Consider the following 16,026-nt stretch of genomic DNA (forward strand, 5'->3'; position numbering starts at 1 on the left):
CTGCATACCGGTCAACGTTGGTGGTTGAGGAATCTTTACTCCCGCCAACGCCATGAAGCTCGCCCGGCCGCCGCGCCCGTCCGCCCCGGCCACCGCGCTCGCCCGCCGGCCGTTCGATAGCTAGCCGGCCCTCTGTCCTGGCCGCCGCGCTCGCCCGTGCCTCCGCGGCTCTCGAACAGAGCTAGCTAGCTAGCTCAATCCATTCGAACGGAGCTAGCTAGCTAGCTAGCAGCTCAATCGATTCGAAGAGCTAGCTAGCTCGATGCGCCGGCCGTTCGATCCGGCCGCCACTCGCGCCGCCCCGCCAGCCCTGGCCTCTGCGCGCGCCGCGCTCGCCCCGGCCGCCCTGGCCTCCGCCCGTCGTGCTCGCCTCGCGTTTTCCCTCGTCTGCCTGTCCACCGGATTGACGCGAGGAAGAGGACGACTAAAAAAAAGAGCTAGCTCTAGGTCTGTTCGGTATATTCGGAGAATATTCTTTTCTACAGGTTGATTATACAGGGTCTGAGTCTGTCTTCGCCTGCGCCGACCTGCATATACCCTTTTCCGCGAACTGCAAAAGACTTATGCGGGTTGGGATTTTTGCGGGATATGCTAGAGATGCTCTTAGAAGTTTTAAGAGGAGCAAATATACTCCTCTAGAATGCCATATAGTACTTTTCTAAATTATGAGCTATGATTACAGATACTCTTTATTTCTTCTCCTTCTGGACGCTAGGTGTAGTTTCTCCAACCACCCGACGTCATTGTTGTACATATAGATTATATTAGGGCTCATTCGGTTCGAAGGAAATCAAAACGTAGGAATTAGGAGTAGTATAGGAATTTGATAGGATGGCACTTGCCATCCTAAGGAATTGACTTGCCTCGTTCCTACGTGCAAAATGAGCTTTGAGTGGATGTGTAGTTTCTTCCAAAAAACAAAGGAAATGAGTAGTATTCCTACAAAATTCATGTACGCATTTCCTGCAAACCGAATGCATATATAGAAAATTTTCTTTCAGAATCCTTATTCCTATGTTTTTTCTACGAAAATCCTCCAAACTGAATGAGGCCTAGCATCTGCATGCAATTAGTGCTGGACTTTTTTTTTTCTTTTCTTTTTGCTAGCCACGGCTTCAGGCTTTCCGCGACGCTGTTCCGGATAACTGTATGTGCTGGCACTCACTAGTGCCGCACGTCCTAAGAAAGTAGTCCTTTTTGCTAGGCACAGTTTCAAGCTTTTTCAGGCCATCAATTGGATGATTAGCTTTTGAGAAGACGTAGATCCATTTCTTCGGTTGCCTTGTTGATTAGTACAGGCGAAAGACCGAGACCGGAGACAGCGGTAGTAGGTTGCCGACCAAATTCTAACCCTGACCTCCAACAACCACGACTCCATACGTACCATTGCAATTCAATTAGGCTCCACATAATCCGCTCTAATTCATCGACACCTGCTATATCTCGCGGGAAGAATACAGCGAGAACGATAGCCAGAAAGAACAAAAGGAGAAGAGAAACGGATGTGATAGTGCCCTTAAACTAATTCGGACCAGTGGCTTCGATTTTTTTAGTTCCTCGTTGATTACAGATTAGACGAAAATTATACTCTGATTAATCAGTTGTCGTCTTCAACAGCCGACCGCTGCGCTAAACATGCCGGCCTCATTGCAATTAACCCGACAGGGCCCGAGAAGTCATCGTCGGCAGATCGAAGATGGATCGGTCTCTCTCCGTCCAAATGGCACTTTTTTGGACTTGCAATCCAAGGATGGGTTACTTCGGCCTGCTGCAGTTAGTTAGGGTTTCAAACTCCCCCAAAAAAGACAAAGGATATAGTAGGATAGAACTTTGTGTTGTATGGTCAGAGCGTACTGCGTAGAGCACACTGCACGCCTGGGTACCATTTTGGAACTGAATTTTTTTTTTTTTGGGAAGGATCAAAGTTGGCAAAAGAAATTCATGTATTCAACTTCGAAACAAATGTAGAACTCTGGTGGGCTGGTTCAGAACCTAACCATCAAAGCTAGGGATATGAGTTGCCATCTGTCTTTTCAATCAACTAGTCGGATGACTGAAAATCAATCTTTTGAAAAACAATAAACTCAACTACCTTGGTTTCGTATTTCTAACTCAAAAGTATTCCCACCTACATATACTTTTAGTCCACGTATTGACGTATGGTGCTACAAATGGCGGCATACGGACGGACATCGACATTGAACGGGTGTGGTAGAGACGCGTCGCGGGCAGCGCCCTCGGCCGGCGTGCCACTTCTATGGCAGAGGCAGTGACAGGTCGCGTCCGCCCTGAGCCGTCTTCAAACGTTGAGCGGCGCGCTCTACAGCGGCATGAACCCGGGGAGCAACCGGACGGGCACACGCGCGGGCGAGGGAGTAGGGGTTTTGGTGGGCCAAGGGTGTGAGAAGCGGGCGTGGAATTGGTCCGGACTCGCGTAAAGCACCTCATGAGTTGTCTCCGGTTTGCGGAGAAATCGCGTCCGGACCGCTTTGGATGACTTTTGTTGTCGACAGCACGGTGCGGACACATGTGGGAGGTTTGCCGGTCGGCGTTGGAGTCTTGGAGATGCCCTTTTTTTTTGAACGGGTACAAACTTTATTTCTCAAAGAATAGCAAGATCGTTTACAATGTGATGAGAAATAAAGTCTGGGGTGGCACCTTCCCAAAAATCTGAAGATCTACTAGCAAGAGCGGCTTTAGCTATACAATCAGCTACATAATTGGCTTCCCTAGGGCATTTACTAACTTCATACTTAGCATAATCCAAACCCATCTCTCTGCTCTCTAAAAGAATAGCAGCCTCCTGTCCAAGATGATTTTCTGAGCTGAGAGCCGCCACTGCATTTGAGCTATCTGACTCAATATGCAGGATATTGCATCCAATCTTGCCTGCCAGGTAGAAACCATTCTGTATAGCGATCATCTCCGCCGTATCTACTGACACCACGTGCGGTATGAACCATGAAGCAGCTGCTATGAAATTACCACGTTCATCTCGTGCCACTGTTCCTGTACCTGCTGTCATATTTTCAGCGTTGAAAGATGCATCTACATTGATTTTGACGACTCCTCTCGCCGGCTTGTGCCACATACGATCTCGCTGTACCACCGGCTGGTTCGGAGTTAGAGAGCGAATAAAGTTTGTTGCTAGAACTCTTATCGTAATTGATGTTTGGTGCGCTTCCCGGACAGTGTCACCTTTAACAGTCTGTCGTCGTTGCCACCATATATACCAGCTTGCCACCGCACTTAGCTCAGCCATAGAAAGAGTGTTTTTTGATTCATGACGCTCTATGAGATTAGCCAGAGTGGAAGCACCTGACCGGTCCTCCCCAACAGCTTGCAGCACTTCATTCTCAATTCCCAGCTCCCTCCATATAGCTTTAGCTCTTCTACATGTGAATAAACAGTGTTGTGTATCTTCGTATCCTATCTGGCATATTGAGCATTGTCCCGTGACTGGTATATGCCGGTTTGCTAGAGTCCCATAACATGATAATACTCCCCGGATCACCTTCCAGACAAAATGTTTAACTTTGCCAGGAATTCTCAAACCCCACACACGTTTCCAGATGTTGTTTTGCTGGCTACCTTGTGCTATATATTGATTCTCCCTGCCGCCAAACTGATGCTGAAATTGTACATGATATGCCGATCGTACATTAAAACTACCAGATTGATCATAGTGCCATGCTACAAAGTCTTCAAGCAGCTGCACTTGAAGAGGAATTTGTAGGATCCGGTGTACATCAACCTGCCAAAACACTTCTCGATCAAATGCTCATCCCATTGTCCAGTATAAGGATCAATTAATTCCTCCACCTTGCTCAACATAGTTGCTCCCCTTGGAGTTATGATTTTCCTACTATCATTTGTGGGTATCCAAGGATCATTCCAGATATTGATTTGTGATCCCGTACCCACACGCCAGATGCACCCTCTCTTAAAAATTTGTAAACCCGCTATAATACTTTGCCAAGTAAATGAGGATCCCTTTTTTGGTCCTGCCATGAGAATGTTTCCATCAGGGTAGTACTTTGCACTTAGAACTCGTGCACACAAAGATTCAGGGTTCTGGAGTAGGCGCCAACGCTGTTTTGCTAACAAAGCAAGATTAAAACTGTGTAAGTCCCTAAACCCCAATCCACCCTTATTCTTCGGGATGCATAACTTCCACCATGCAAACCAATGCATCTTCTTCTTCTCCTCACTATCACCCCACCAAAAGCCTGCCAGCTCATCTGTAATTGCCTTACAAATACTTTTGGGTAATTTAAAAACTGACATAGCATATGAGGGGATTGCTTGGCCTACTGCTTTCAACAAGATCTCTTTCCCCACAGAGTACCTTCTCTTTCCAACCCTTTATTCTCTGGCAAATTCTGTCAATAAGATATTGAAAACAATCACTTCTATCCACTCCAACCATAGTGGGTATACCAAGATATTTGTCTGTTAATGCCTCGGTTAGAATATTCGGAGTCGTACACACCTCTTCTCTAACCAGCACACTTGTATTTGGGCTGAAGAAAATGCTCGATTTTGGAGTGCTTACACACTGCCACTGCTCCCACAATAAACCTCTAGAACTCTTTTCAACGTATTAGCATTGTGGGCATTTGCTTTCATAAGGATCAGTGAATTATCTGCAAAAAGCAAATGTGATATAGATGGTGCATCTCTACACACCCGAATTCCTTCAATACCTCCTATCTCTTCTTCATGAGCTAACAGGCTTGTTGAGTATTACGTTTAGTTAGGAAATAGGAGATAGACTAGGATATGTTCCGGCTTGTCTTGTACTCCAAGTAGACCATGTACTCCTATATATATGCCCACGAGGCTCAAGAAATACAACAACTATTCCATCAAATCCTTCTCTCCATTCTAACATGGTATCTATCGCAAGTCGATCCTAAACCCTAGCCGCCGCCGCTTCCGCACCCGCGCGCCGCCCCCGGGGCGGTCGGCCTCCATGGCCGCCGCCGGGGGCCGCGCCGCCCGTACCTAGGGTTCGTCTGCCGGCCGTGTTGGCCGGCTACCCTAGAGAGTCTTTTTTTCCCGATCCTTTGATCCGGGTTTTCTCTCTCTCGCCGGTCGCCTTGATCGGCGTCTACTTTTTGGTTTTCCGGTCTATGTGATCCGGTTTGCGTCGCCCACCGTCGATGTCGATCCCGTGCGCCTCTACTCCAACACCGGCGCGATTGGCCGGCTTCTTCACCGACCCGGCGGCCTCGCGCGTCGTCCGCGCGTCTGCCCGTCGGTCGCCCCGACCCGGCGGCCTCGCGTCATGCGGCGGCCCTTCACCGCCGCCTTTCGCGCGACGGCCCGCCCGTCGATCTACGCTGGCCGTCACCGCCCTGCTTCGACCGGGACTCCTACATCACCCCGACCCGGCGGCCTCGCGCCATGCGGCGGCCAACCATAGCCGCCCGCGGCCGCCGGCTTCATCTTGGACTCTGCCGCCGCCACGCCTCCACCGAGCGGTGTCACCGACCTCGCGCGTGATCGGCTTGATCACCCGCTCACCGCCGCGATCCGCCTCATCTACGCCGCGCGACCGACCTGGCCCGTCGGTTACGCGCGCCTCCGCAGGTCCCGTGAAGATCGTCCCCGAGTTCAACGCACCTCTCCACCGATCGAGCATCGGGCTGCCGCTGCATCGCCCCGTGGTTCTTCTCCCGGCTGCACCGACCCGCGTCACCGCTGCGTCGCCCCTTCGGGCCGTAGTGCCGCGGCCCGCGGTCCCCCGCCGCCCCGAGGGCGTCCGCTCTAGGTCGTCCCTTGGCTGCATCGACCCTCGCGCCGCCGCTGCGTCGCCCCGTCGGGCCGTAGCGAGTGTGGCACACGGTCCACGCCGCCGTCCCGAGGCCGTCCCTGCGGTTGCACCGACTCGCGAACTGCCGTTGCGTCGCCCCTTCGGGCCGCAGCGTCGCGGCCCGCGGTCCCCGCCGCCGCCCCGAGGTCTTCCCGTCGTCGCACCGACCCGCCTGCCGCCGCTGCGTCGCCCCTTTGGGCCGTAGCGCCGCGGCCCGCGGTCCAATCCGCCGTCACCGCGCGTCGATCTCCCGTGGTATGCGCCGCGCCGTCTCCCTTGGCGCGGGAACACCACCGTCCGCGTCGGTCTTCGTCACGCTGTTAGGGTTCTTCGCCTACTTCGAGCACCGCCGCCGCACTCCTAACCTAGCCGCCGCCGCCATCAGGCCGCCGCCGCCGCTCTTCTTTGGCCGCCGCCGCCGCTACCTTCGTAGCCGCCGCCGCCGCCCGTCCACCCCCTTCGTCTTCGTCCAAGCACCAGTCCGTCGCCAGTGTCGCCGTCATCTACCCCGACCACTTCGTCTACTCCGACCACCGTTGGTGACATTGGCCCCGCGCCGATGAACGCCGCAACCGTCGTCGAGTTCTTCTCTGCTGGCCCTCCGACTTCTTCGACCTGGCGTACAGCTCGTGCAGGTCCTAGTCTCCGCATGCCTGGTGCTGTCAACACCGTCGCGTGCCTTCGTCCACGACGTGTCCCCGGGCCTGGCAAGTCTGCTGCGGCGCTTCGTCAACTTCGTCTTCGTCCGTCTACGCATGCCCGATGCTGGCAACACCGGTGCGTGCCTTCGTCTACAATGTGTCCCCGGGCTTGGCAAACCCACCGCGACGCGTCGTCAACAACATCTCCTCTCCCGGCGCACCACTACTTCGACACCACTGCGCCCATGACTAACTCGGCGCCTCCTTGTGTCCGCGGCTCCATGGCGACTTCCTCGACACCGGCCACCCCGACTCGACATCGACCACGGCATTCGTCGCACGGCTACCTCCACCACCACATGCTCTCGGCTACCTCGACAAACGGCATAAAGGGCTACCGCATTGCTTGAGCAACCTCGTCGGTTTCTACTCCAGCCACGACTTCCGCGATGCGTCGACCGTTACGACTGTGGGGGGTGTTCGTCGGCTTGCCTTCGGATTCTTCTCCAGTCTCACCGTCTGCGTCGCTACCGTTGTGACTGCGGGGGGATGTTGAGTATTACGTTTAGTTAGGAAATACGAGATAGACTAGGATATGTTCCGGCTTGTCTTGTACTCCAAGTAGACCATGTACTCCTATATATATGACCACGAGGCTCAAGAAATACAACAACTATTCCATCAAATCCTTCTCTCCATTCTAACAAGGCTAGATAAGCCTTCCGAACATATAGTGCTACAATAGAAACTTACGAGAGCTACAAATATTATGCTTTCTTAAAAAAGATCATGATACGCTAGGCTTACCACGGGCCAAATTATGATGTTGCAGTACAATAGAAACTTACGAGAGCCGTGGATTTATCTCTGACTAATTTAGATGGGGCTGACAAAGAGATGCACCCCCGTACGTAGTGTGTTTATGTGTTGGTCTCACCCTGGTACCTGGATTGAACTTTGGTTTAAGCACCAACGACAGGCTCCGTCTCTGCTCGGGCGAGTCGCCAAAATCTGGGCGTCCACTACGAGACATTTTAATACAACTACTGACCAGCCACCAGCCGCTCCTCCGGTACGCCTCCCCGTAGATTGCTCGCCTCACTCTCTCTCACACACACCTGCGCCTGCGCGTCGTCTCCCTCTCCCTGGTCGTCTCCGAAAAACTAGTTTTGTTTAGCGTTTCTGCGTGGCAGACTGGCAGGCAGCGCCCGTTATGCGGCCTCGTGCTCCTCACGATCATGGGGGTTGGATCAACGAGCCGGAGCTGCCAGCAATAAACAACGCTTTGACCCCACCCCGTCTAGATTGGAGGCGCTAGCTAGGTTATTCTTTCGAGTTCAAGCCGTTGAAAAAAAGTTGAGGCATTGGGATGATCCATATGGTAGAGGGCTAGAGGCTAATTAAAGGTGAGTTTAGTTGACACTATCCGGGCCTCGCTTTGAATTCCAATATACTCCCTCCGTCCTTTGAAAAGTGTACTTCCAACTTTGTTGGAAAGTCAAACCTTTTTATGTTTGACCGTATGTATACAATAATGCACCAACATTTATGCCATCAAATTAATAGCATTAGATTCATGATAAAATATATTTTCATCATATACCTATTTGGTTTCATAAACATTGATATATTTTTGCACAAACTCGGTCAAACATTGAAATAGTTTGACCCTCCAACAAAGTTGGAAGTACACTCTTTAAAGGACGGAGGGAGTATGAGTTTTCATTCTAGTTTAACATTTTGCGGAAAAAATCCTCCAAACTTTCCATTAAAGTGTAACAATGGTAGTACAAAGATTCTCAGAGGTAACAAAAATTATAACTAGATCCTTGGACCACCTAGCAATGGCTTCATGCAGTGGGATGATATGTAGGCGCCGCCGTCATCAACCCCGTCATCACCCCTCCCTTATCGAAGTCGTGCAATCTTTATTGTAGTAGATAATCGAGGAGTTGTTGTGTTAAAACCTCAAAAAACCGACGCACAAGAACATTAAACCGCCCCTGACGATGAGAAGCATAGACTGGAAGAGCCATACTTGTAAACACACCAATGAAAACACAGGGTCGACCGAATCCTGACAGATCCACTGGAGATGAATGCGGATCGGGTTCGTGAAGATCCACCGGAGACCAGCACTGACCGGATCCAAAAAGATCCACTGCAGACGCACTTCCACGCATCCTCTCTCGCCGCTGGCTCACCTTCGGAGTGGGGATATGGCATGAAATACATAAAAGTGTAACCATGGTAGCACAAACATTCTCAGAGGTAACAAAAATTACAACTAGGTCCTTGGACCACCTAGCGATGATTGTATGCAGTTGGATGATCTGAAGGCGTTGCCGCCATCACCCCTCCCTTATTGGAGGCGTGCAATCTTTGTTGTACTAGACAATCGAGAAGTCGTTGTCTTAGAACCTCAAAGAACCAACGCACAAGAGCATTAACCGCCCTTGATGATGAGAAGCATTGATTGGAAGAGCCATACTTGCAAACACACCAATGAAAACAAGGGTGGACCCAGTCCAGACAGATCCACTGGAGATGAATGTTGATCGGATCCATGAGAAGATCCATCGGAGACCAGCACCAACCGGATCCAAGAAGATCCACCGCGGACACACTTTCACCCATCCTCTATCGCTGCTAGCTCACCTTCGAAGCCAGGAAATACATTATTCTAACTCCTGGATGCCGCCGCTCCGGCCAAGACGTTAAAACTATCTAAAGCAAGGATAATATCTCTCCCGTCGTGGTGGGGGGAGAGGGGTCCGCCGCACCTGAAACGCCCACGTGGCCATGGAAGGCGGAGCAGATTACTAAAGGCGTCGATAAAGGGGCTCTAATCTCCTCAGGTCGGGTGTGGAGGGAGAGGGGGTGATTCATGACTTCTCTAGTTTTATGTGAGAGTTCCAGTATTCTAGATTAAGATTAACAAGGCTGAATGAACAAAATACACAGATAGCTCACGACACCCGATGATAGGGCTAGAAACCCTAATCTCCTCAAGGTCAGGTGTGGAGGGAGACGGGGACAATTCACAACTTCTCTCTGGTTTTACGAGAGAGTTCCCTATTCTAGATTAAGATTAACGAGGTTGAATGAAGTAATCAACTAACACGGTACCTAGAAATTTGTAATCCAATAAATTATGCATGGTGGATTTATTCTAGGGTTGCTAAGAGGTTCATATCCAGATGCATGGTCAGTGAGGCCATGCAAGGATGGTGGGTGGAGGACGTCAGCCTGGATCACTCGGCGGTTGAATTCCCCAAATTCCTCACCCTCCGCGACCATCCTTGGGGGATTCATCACCTAGTTAGGGTGGTAGCGACTCGATCATGTGGTCATGGGATAGCACTAGTGCGTATTTTTCATGCTTTGCCTATATGTTTTTTTTTGTGAGGTGGGAGTCAATGCTAAGTGGCTTGCAGATTTGGAATTATGTGCGCCACCCACATATTGATTCTTTGCAAAACTCCCGAGCGCAACATGGCTCTTGTTGCAAAGCACTCGCGGTGCAAATCTTTGAGTGCAACATGACTCGTGATACAAATCTCCAAACACAACATGGCACATGTTGTAAACCTCCAAGCACACCATGACCCATGTTGCATACCTCGTCGGCTGAATCAGACCGAGCGCAACATAACATGTGTTGCAAACCTTCAAGCCTAACATGGTTGCAAGCCTCATCAGGATCTGACGATGGATCCAACGGCTAGCGACTCAGTCGATCATTTCAAAACATCAGTCGACCGATAGGATGAAAAAACAGGTGGTTATACTTGACCAAAGCCCACGAAGCCACGTACCACGACACGCGACCCCGCCGTTACATATACCGCCCGCTGCCCCTCCACGATCCCTCCTCCCCCGTCAGGTCTGTCTCGCCGGCTCGGCCCCTCACCTTCGCCACAAAACCTCAGACGGCGAACTGCTGGCGTCGATCGAAATGCAGGGCCACGCCCACGGCGAGAGCGGCCTCGCCACCGCACCTTCCAGCCCCGCACGCTACCTATGCTCCGGGAGAGACGGTGAGTGTGACGAAGACGGCGGAGGCATCCATTACTTCTTCAGCGCCCCGGCCAGCCCCGTGCACTACATCCTCCGTTCGCCGCCAGCGTCCTCCGCGTCGGTCCACTACGCTCCCTCCGCGGATGGAGACTTCTGCACGGCCCCCGGCGACTTCGAGTTCGCCGCGCGCCACCGTGGTATCGACGGCGCCGGCGGCACCACCACCATGAGCTCCGCCGAGGAGCTCTTCCTCTCGGGCCGTATCCGCGTAGGCTGCCTCTCCCCCATCCGCCAAGAAACGGATTGCAGGGAGCAGCAGGGGGAGGACGGGGGCGGCGTCGACGGCCGCTCGCCGCGGCCTCGCCGGACCAGGTCGGTTTCGCCGCCCCGGAGCCCGCGGCTCGCGAAGACTGCAGAGCCTGCCGACTCCTTGGCATCAGCGTCGTCGTCATCCTCCTCCTCTTCCTCTGCCAAGACCATGCGGCGGAGGATATCGCTGCGGGACCTCCTCGGCCGCACCTGCAGCGATCCCTCGATGAGGCCGCCGGCTCCTATTACCACCGCCGCCGAGAGATCAGGATCCTGGCTGCCATCTATCTGGCCGACGCGGGCCAAGAAAGCTCTGCCCTGCTCGGCGCCGCAGCCTGCTCGCCGGTCAGTTTCGTCGGTCAGGGCCGCAGCACCGGGCGGCGCGGGGCGCGATGAGGGGCCGCGGCGGCGCACAACGTCTCTGCCTTACCGGCAAGGCCTGGTTCTTGGATGCCTCGGCTTAGGAGCCCGGAGCTACGGGCTCGCAAAGTCCATGCACCCCCTCTCCACGCGGTGATCTCGGCACGTCTGGCAAGTGGCAAGGCATAGTTTCAGGGCTTACCTGAAAAATATTTGATGCGCTTTTATCCCCAGTGCAAAATGGGAACAATGTTATGTATACATCGCAAATACAGTATGATTTTGTTCAGCCGGCTCAATCTTTGTTATGTGGGAGTCCTATTTTAGTTATTTGATTGAAGGATAAATTGTTACCCATATCAATTCCTTACTTCATCATATTGTAAGGAATAAACATCTTTGTGCTGAATTTTGTTCTCCATTGTTCATTGTGTTTCGTGTTAGTACATTTTTTTTTCTTACTCCATCTGTCCAAATGCAATGTGCATTTTATTTGTTAGAAAGGCTTTGACAAACAATCCTGCAAACAAAACAATTACTGGATTAATATTGCAATCTCATGTATGCGTTTTTTTAATACTATTACTGGAGTACTACAAGTCTAATGTCATTAATATTATTCTCATAAATCATATATTAACAAAGTAAATCTCGATCAAAACCTTGTTTTAACGAGAGAAAAAATGCACCTTACAGTTTTATTAGAAGAAGGAAGTTACTGAAGTCAGCAACAAAAAACATAGAAGAAGGGAGTTACATATCTAAAATGCACCTTACACTTGTACTCCCTCCGTCCCAAAATTCTTGTCTTACATTTATCTAGATACGGATGTACCTAATACTAAAATGTGACTTGATGCATCCGTATTTGGACAAATCTAAGACAAGAATTTTAGGACGGAGGAAGTATTACTCTGTTTTTTGTGAGTCCGAATGTCACACACCAATCAAGAGAAGTGATGAGCGGCATAATTCAAAAATCTAGTGCATCGTCCTTCTAGAAACAAATGGCGACGCTATCTTTTCTCTGTGCCTCATGATGGGGACTGCTTGTTCTCAAAGTTCTATAGTGGCATTGAAGCCTTTGGCCTCTTTGGCTTGTGGACGATTTAAGAGGTTTTCTTCTAAATTCCTAATGTCCCTTTCCATAAGTAGTTTCGCAAAGAGCCATTTTTTCTTCTGTGATGTCTCTTTGATTTTGTTATGTTCCTAGTGCAATCATGATCCATCGTATCCATGGTTCCAGTGCACTTTTTATTTGGGGTAGGAGAGTGGCATCATTTTTCAGTTTTACATCACGAGTGGTTACCTTTCTGTCAAGTTGGTGTCGGCAGGGGCTTCTTGATCAATTTTACTCTTAAGTTCAAAGGAATGATTCACATCTAGTCTAGTTAGTCAGTCGCGAGTTGATTTTCTTGGCTTCAGGAGTGAGACTGTCTGCTGAAGGCAACAGGCTGTTTGGTGGAACGGTGAAAAGTACTCAAGAACGCTACAAAATGCAGGGAAAGGATTGATAATTACTCCCTCTGTAAACAAATATAAGACGTTTTAGATCACTATATACTTGATTAGATCATAAAATTGGCCTTGTGCTACACTGAACTTGGAGGAAATTTCAACTGATAGTCCAACACCAACCAAAAAGCTCCCTTGAATTCACCACCATCAGTTTTGTGTGTGTGTGTGTGTGTGTGTGTGTGTGTGTGTGTGTGTGTTAACACAATCACTTGGGTGGAAGTTCTAAACAGAGATCTAAACCATAAAACGATCAAATAGAAGGCTCTCTGCTACAAGAGCACAAATCAGGTGGCTTCGGACATTCAATATAGAGTTCACAAATCATTTTCAACAGGACCCGTTTGATCAACAGATATAGTTTCCACCAAAGCATTCAGCTTGCAAGTAGTCTGGGCTATGAAAGATTCATCAGAAATCATCAAGGTGCATACAGGATCATCAGACGCAAGTGAACCTTTCCAGGGTCCAAATCCATGTGATAGTAACATAAAGCTTTGGTTTACTTTGCTTAGAAGCAGCAAAAGCTATAGGCTCTCCAACTGCAAGGGGCGTACACACAATTACCCTCATACAGCTACTACATAGATTAGGTTAACATGTCCTGATAAGTGCGCAAAGTTGACCCTAAGTAACTGATTACTGATGCTAGTAAAGTAACATTTGAACAGATCTTAAAGCGGCAAACACATCATCGATGACGAGCATGCTTGATTTTCCAAACGCCTTCTGTGTGATGCTGAATTCTACAGGAACAGGTACTTGTACTTGTCATTCGCAAGCTTGCATAGCCCGTTGAATGCCACACCATCTGCAAGATTAACATGGTTGGGAGATCAATGAGGTTCTGAAAAGAGATAGATAATGTTGGATCACAAACAAAGATGTTGACTCAAGAAAAAGAAGGGCTAAGTAGAATTATTTCTGTTTGTGTGGGAAGTGCAGAATAAAATAACTACAAAAGGCTGAAATGTGCTTGTTAATGAAGATATCTTGGCAAGCTGTCATAAGAAATGCTGCACTGGTGAGCTAAATAAGTAAATAACCCTACATATTCAGAATGATTGCTCGTAAGCTACAATAAATTCTCCTCCCACGATAAACAATGTTTGCAGTCACCCTGACATCAATCCAAAGATGATGGTCAATCATAATAAATTAGGCACCATTTCATGGATGAAACTAAGTTAATTAGAGCATCTGAAGAAACATAACTAGGTAGATACTCTGTTCTGCCCAATAGCTTAAGTCAGCTTTGGCTTTCCAGTTTTGGTTGTTCCAGATAATAAAAGGGAAACAGCTTCTAGATTTAGCATTCAGATAAACACAAGCAGTCACTTGGGTTTCTCCGATGCTCTCAAACAAAATTAGATTTGAACTAGACATGTATTAATATATGTTGACTTAAACGAAGAATAACAAAGCCATGCGGTAAGCAGCAAACCGGTTCAGGAACAAAGCACGTTCATAGAGTAATCAAAATGTATGCTTCGTATTCATTCACCTTCTCCTCACAGATCTAAGGTGGTAATGGAACATCAATATAGGTACAGCTCCTCTTATGTCTATGGAATTATGTAAAAGGAAACAAGGTTGAATTTTGAAAAATTGAAAGTCAAACCCCATTGCAGCGAGAAGAATTAACTAACAATCACATTAACTGTAATGAAGTGCAAAGAAAGACACTATAATCCAAAAGGCACATCAAATCTCACCAAAGTTTTCACCAAAATCAGTGCAAGATTCAGCACGGATGGACAGGCTGCTGTCAGCGATCCCAATAACCTCAATGTAGTGTGGTGGTTCAGGGGCACCAGTGGCACCTCTGATAGTCAACTGATGTCCATCAGTGGACAGCCCGAGAAGAACTCCACCTTCATTGTGTTGGACTTGAACCACTGTGCGCACTCGTCGCCCAGGAAACATCTTCAGAGTCTCTCCATTGACAAATGGTGAAGGAGCTGAAGTATCCATCTCTGCATGGTGTGGCATCAAACTAATCAACTCAATTCAGCATTGTCATCAGATAGCATGGAGAACAAGTAAATTGACAAATCCCATAGTCATTCCATCATGCCAACCAACCACATGGAAGAAGATTGCACATAGTGCCCTATCAGTGTAGCTAAAGTTGTGGCGCTGATAAGAGATAACCATGCTACAAAGTGTCAGCCATGCAAAAAAAAATTAGGGATGAGCAAGATACAACAATACATGCTGATTAACCAGACAGTTTGGCTACTATAGTGGCTACTATAGTTCACGGTAGTGACAGCATTAACAACTTATGTTTATTCGCAAAAAAAAACTTATGTTATCAAAATCTGCTCATATATACTGGCAAAATGACCTCTCTAAATCACATGCTTGTTTATAGCCCTACATTTCAGTGGTTTCCGACCAGGGCATATGCACATCAGATCCCTACGCTACAGTGGATTGATCTCGCGCTCTCCGTACAACATTAACTCAATCATATCCTCGCAAAAAAAAAAACTCAATCATATCGATCAAGTGATGGATATATTAACGAGTTCATGCCAGAAACAAATCCGATAAAGGAGTGAGAGCTCCGATAGAACAAAGGAATCACCGCCACCGATCGAAACAAGACCACCCACAAAACTGTGTTTCCGGATTCGATTGGTCACGGCGAGCGAGGACCGATTTAAACTGGATGCGACTCGGATCTATCCAAGCAAGCTGCGCTAGGGGCTTCCATGCCACGGCAGAAGAAATCGATGGGGACACACCGATGCCGTAGACCGGTAGGGGACGTGGGGAAGGAGGAGGAGGAGGAGGAGGAGAGGGGAGTTCGAGGTGGCGTACCCGCCTTGGTGAGAGCAGTCGGCAATTCGGCGGCGCTGAAGGGTCCGGCGCTTCGGCTTGGCGGCGGCTATGGAAACTGGGGGGTTTGGGAGAGGGAGCGAGGGGGCTGGGCGGGCTCGAGATGAGTACTTTACTTGCCAGCGGGAGCCGCGGGCGTGAAATGGGCTGGTTGGATGGCGCCAACACCAGCCCTGCCAAATCTGAGCGCGCCAATTTTTGGCGCGCGATTTCGCCGCCGCGGGCTCGCCATGCTCTGGACGTGCGAAAACAAAATAAATGTCCGTCTGCGCCTTCGGTTAGCGCATTCTTTTTTTCTAACGAAACCTATCGATTTATTTATCTTCAATCATGACAGTATAACAAACACTAAAAATGTTGGCTGACACCCAACCACGCGCCGAACGCAAATGAAATTTGCACCATTTTCCAGTCGCATAATTTAAACTAAATTACTTCTCTATAAAGAAATATAAGAGATTTAAGATTGTTTAGATCACTTATATTTCTTTACACTTATATTTTTTCTTTACGGAC

At 49.2% G+C, this 16,026-nt stretch overlaps 2 protein-coding genes across 4 annotated transcripts; one reads left to right on the top strand and one right to left on the bottom strand.

Moving 5' to 3' along the window:
* Window positions 1–10,320: 10,320 nt before the first annotated feature.
* LOC123069551 (uncharacterized) lies at window positions 10,321–11,497 on the top strand. The gene has a single exon (XM_044492437.1). It carries the CDS (start codon window positions 10,418–10,420, stop codon window positions 11,303–11,305), a length of 888 nt encoding a protein of 295 aa, XP_044348372.1. The 5' UTR covers window positions 10,321–10,417; the 3' UTR covers window positions 11,306–11,497.
* Window positions 11,498–13,056: 1,559 nt separating this feature from the next.
* Window positions 13,057–15,675, bottom strand: LOC123069552 (replication protein A 14 kDa subunit). 3 transcript variants are annotated; one of them, XM_044492439.1, is made up of 3 exons: window positions 15,493–15,675; window positions 14,379–14,639; window positions 13,057–13,474 (listed from the first exon to the last, which is right to left on the bottom strand). In XM_044492439.1, exons 2-3 carry the CDS (start codon window positions 14,635–14,637, stop codon window positions 13,410–13,412), a joined length of 324 nt encoding a protein of 107 aa, XP_044348374.1. In that variant the 5' UTR covers window positions 14,638–14,639; window positions 15,493–15,675; the 3' UTR covers window positions 13,057–13,409. The 3 variants fall into 3 exon arrangements, with proteins under 3 accessions (XP_044348374.1, XP_044348375.1, XP_044348373.1); XM_044492440.1 differs by having other exon boundaries at window positions 15,497–15,632; XM_044492438.1 differs by having other exon boundaries at window positions 14,379–14,659; window positions 15,493–15,630.
* Between the last annotated feature and the right edge of the window lie 351 nt (window positions 15,676–16,026).

This window comes from Triticum aestivum, chromosome 3B, assembly GCF_018294505.1.
Source record: "Triticum aestivum cultivar Chinese Spring chromosome 3B, IWGSC CS RefSeq v2.1, whole genome shotgun sequence".
NCBI lineage: Eukaryota > Viridiplantae > Streptophyta > Magnoliopsida > Poales > Poaceae > Triticum > Triticum aestivum.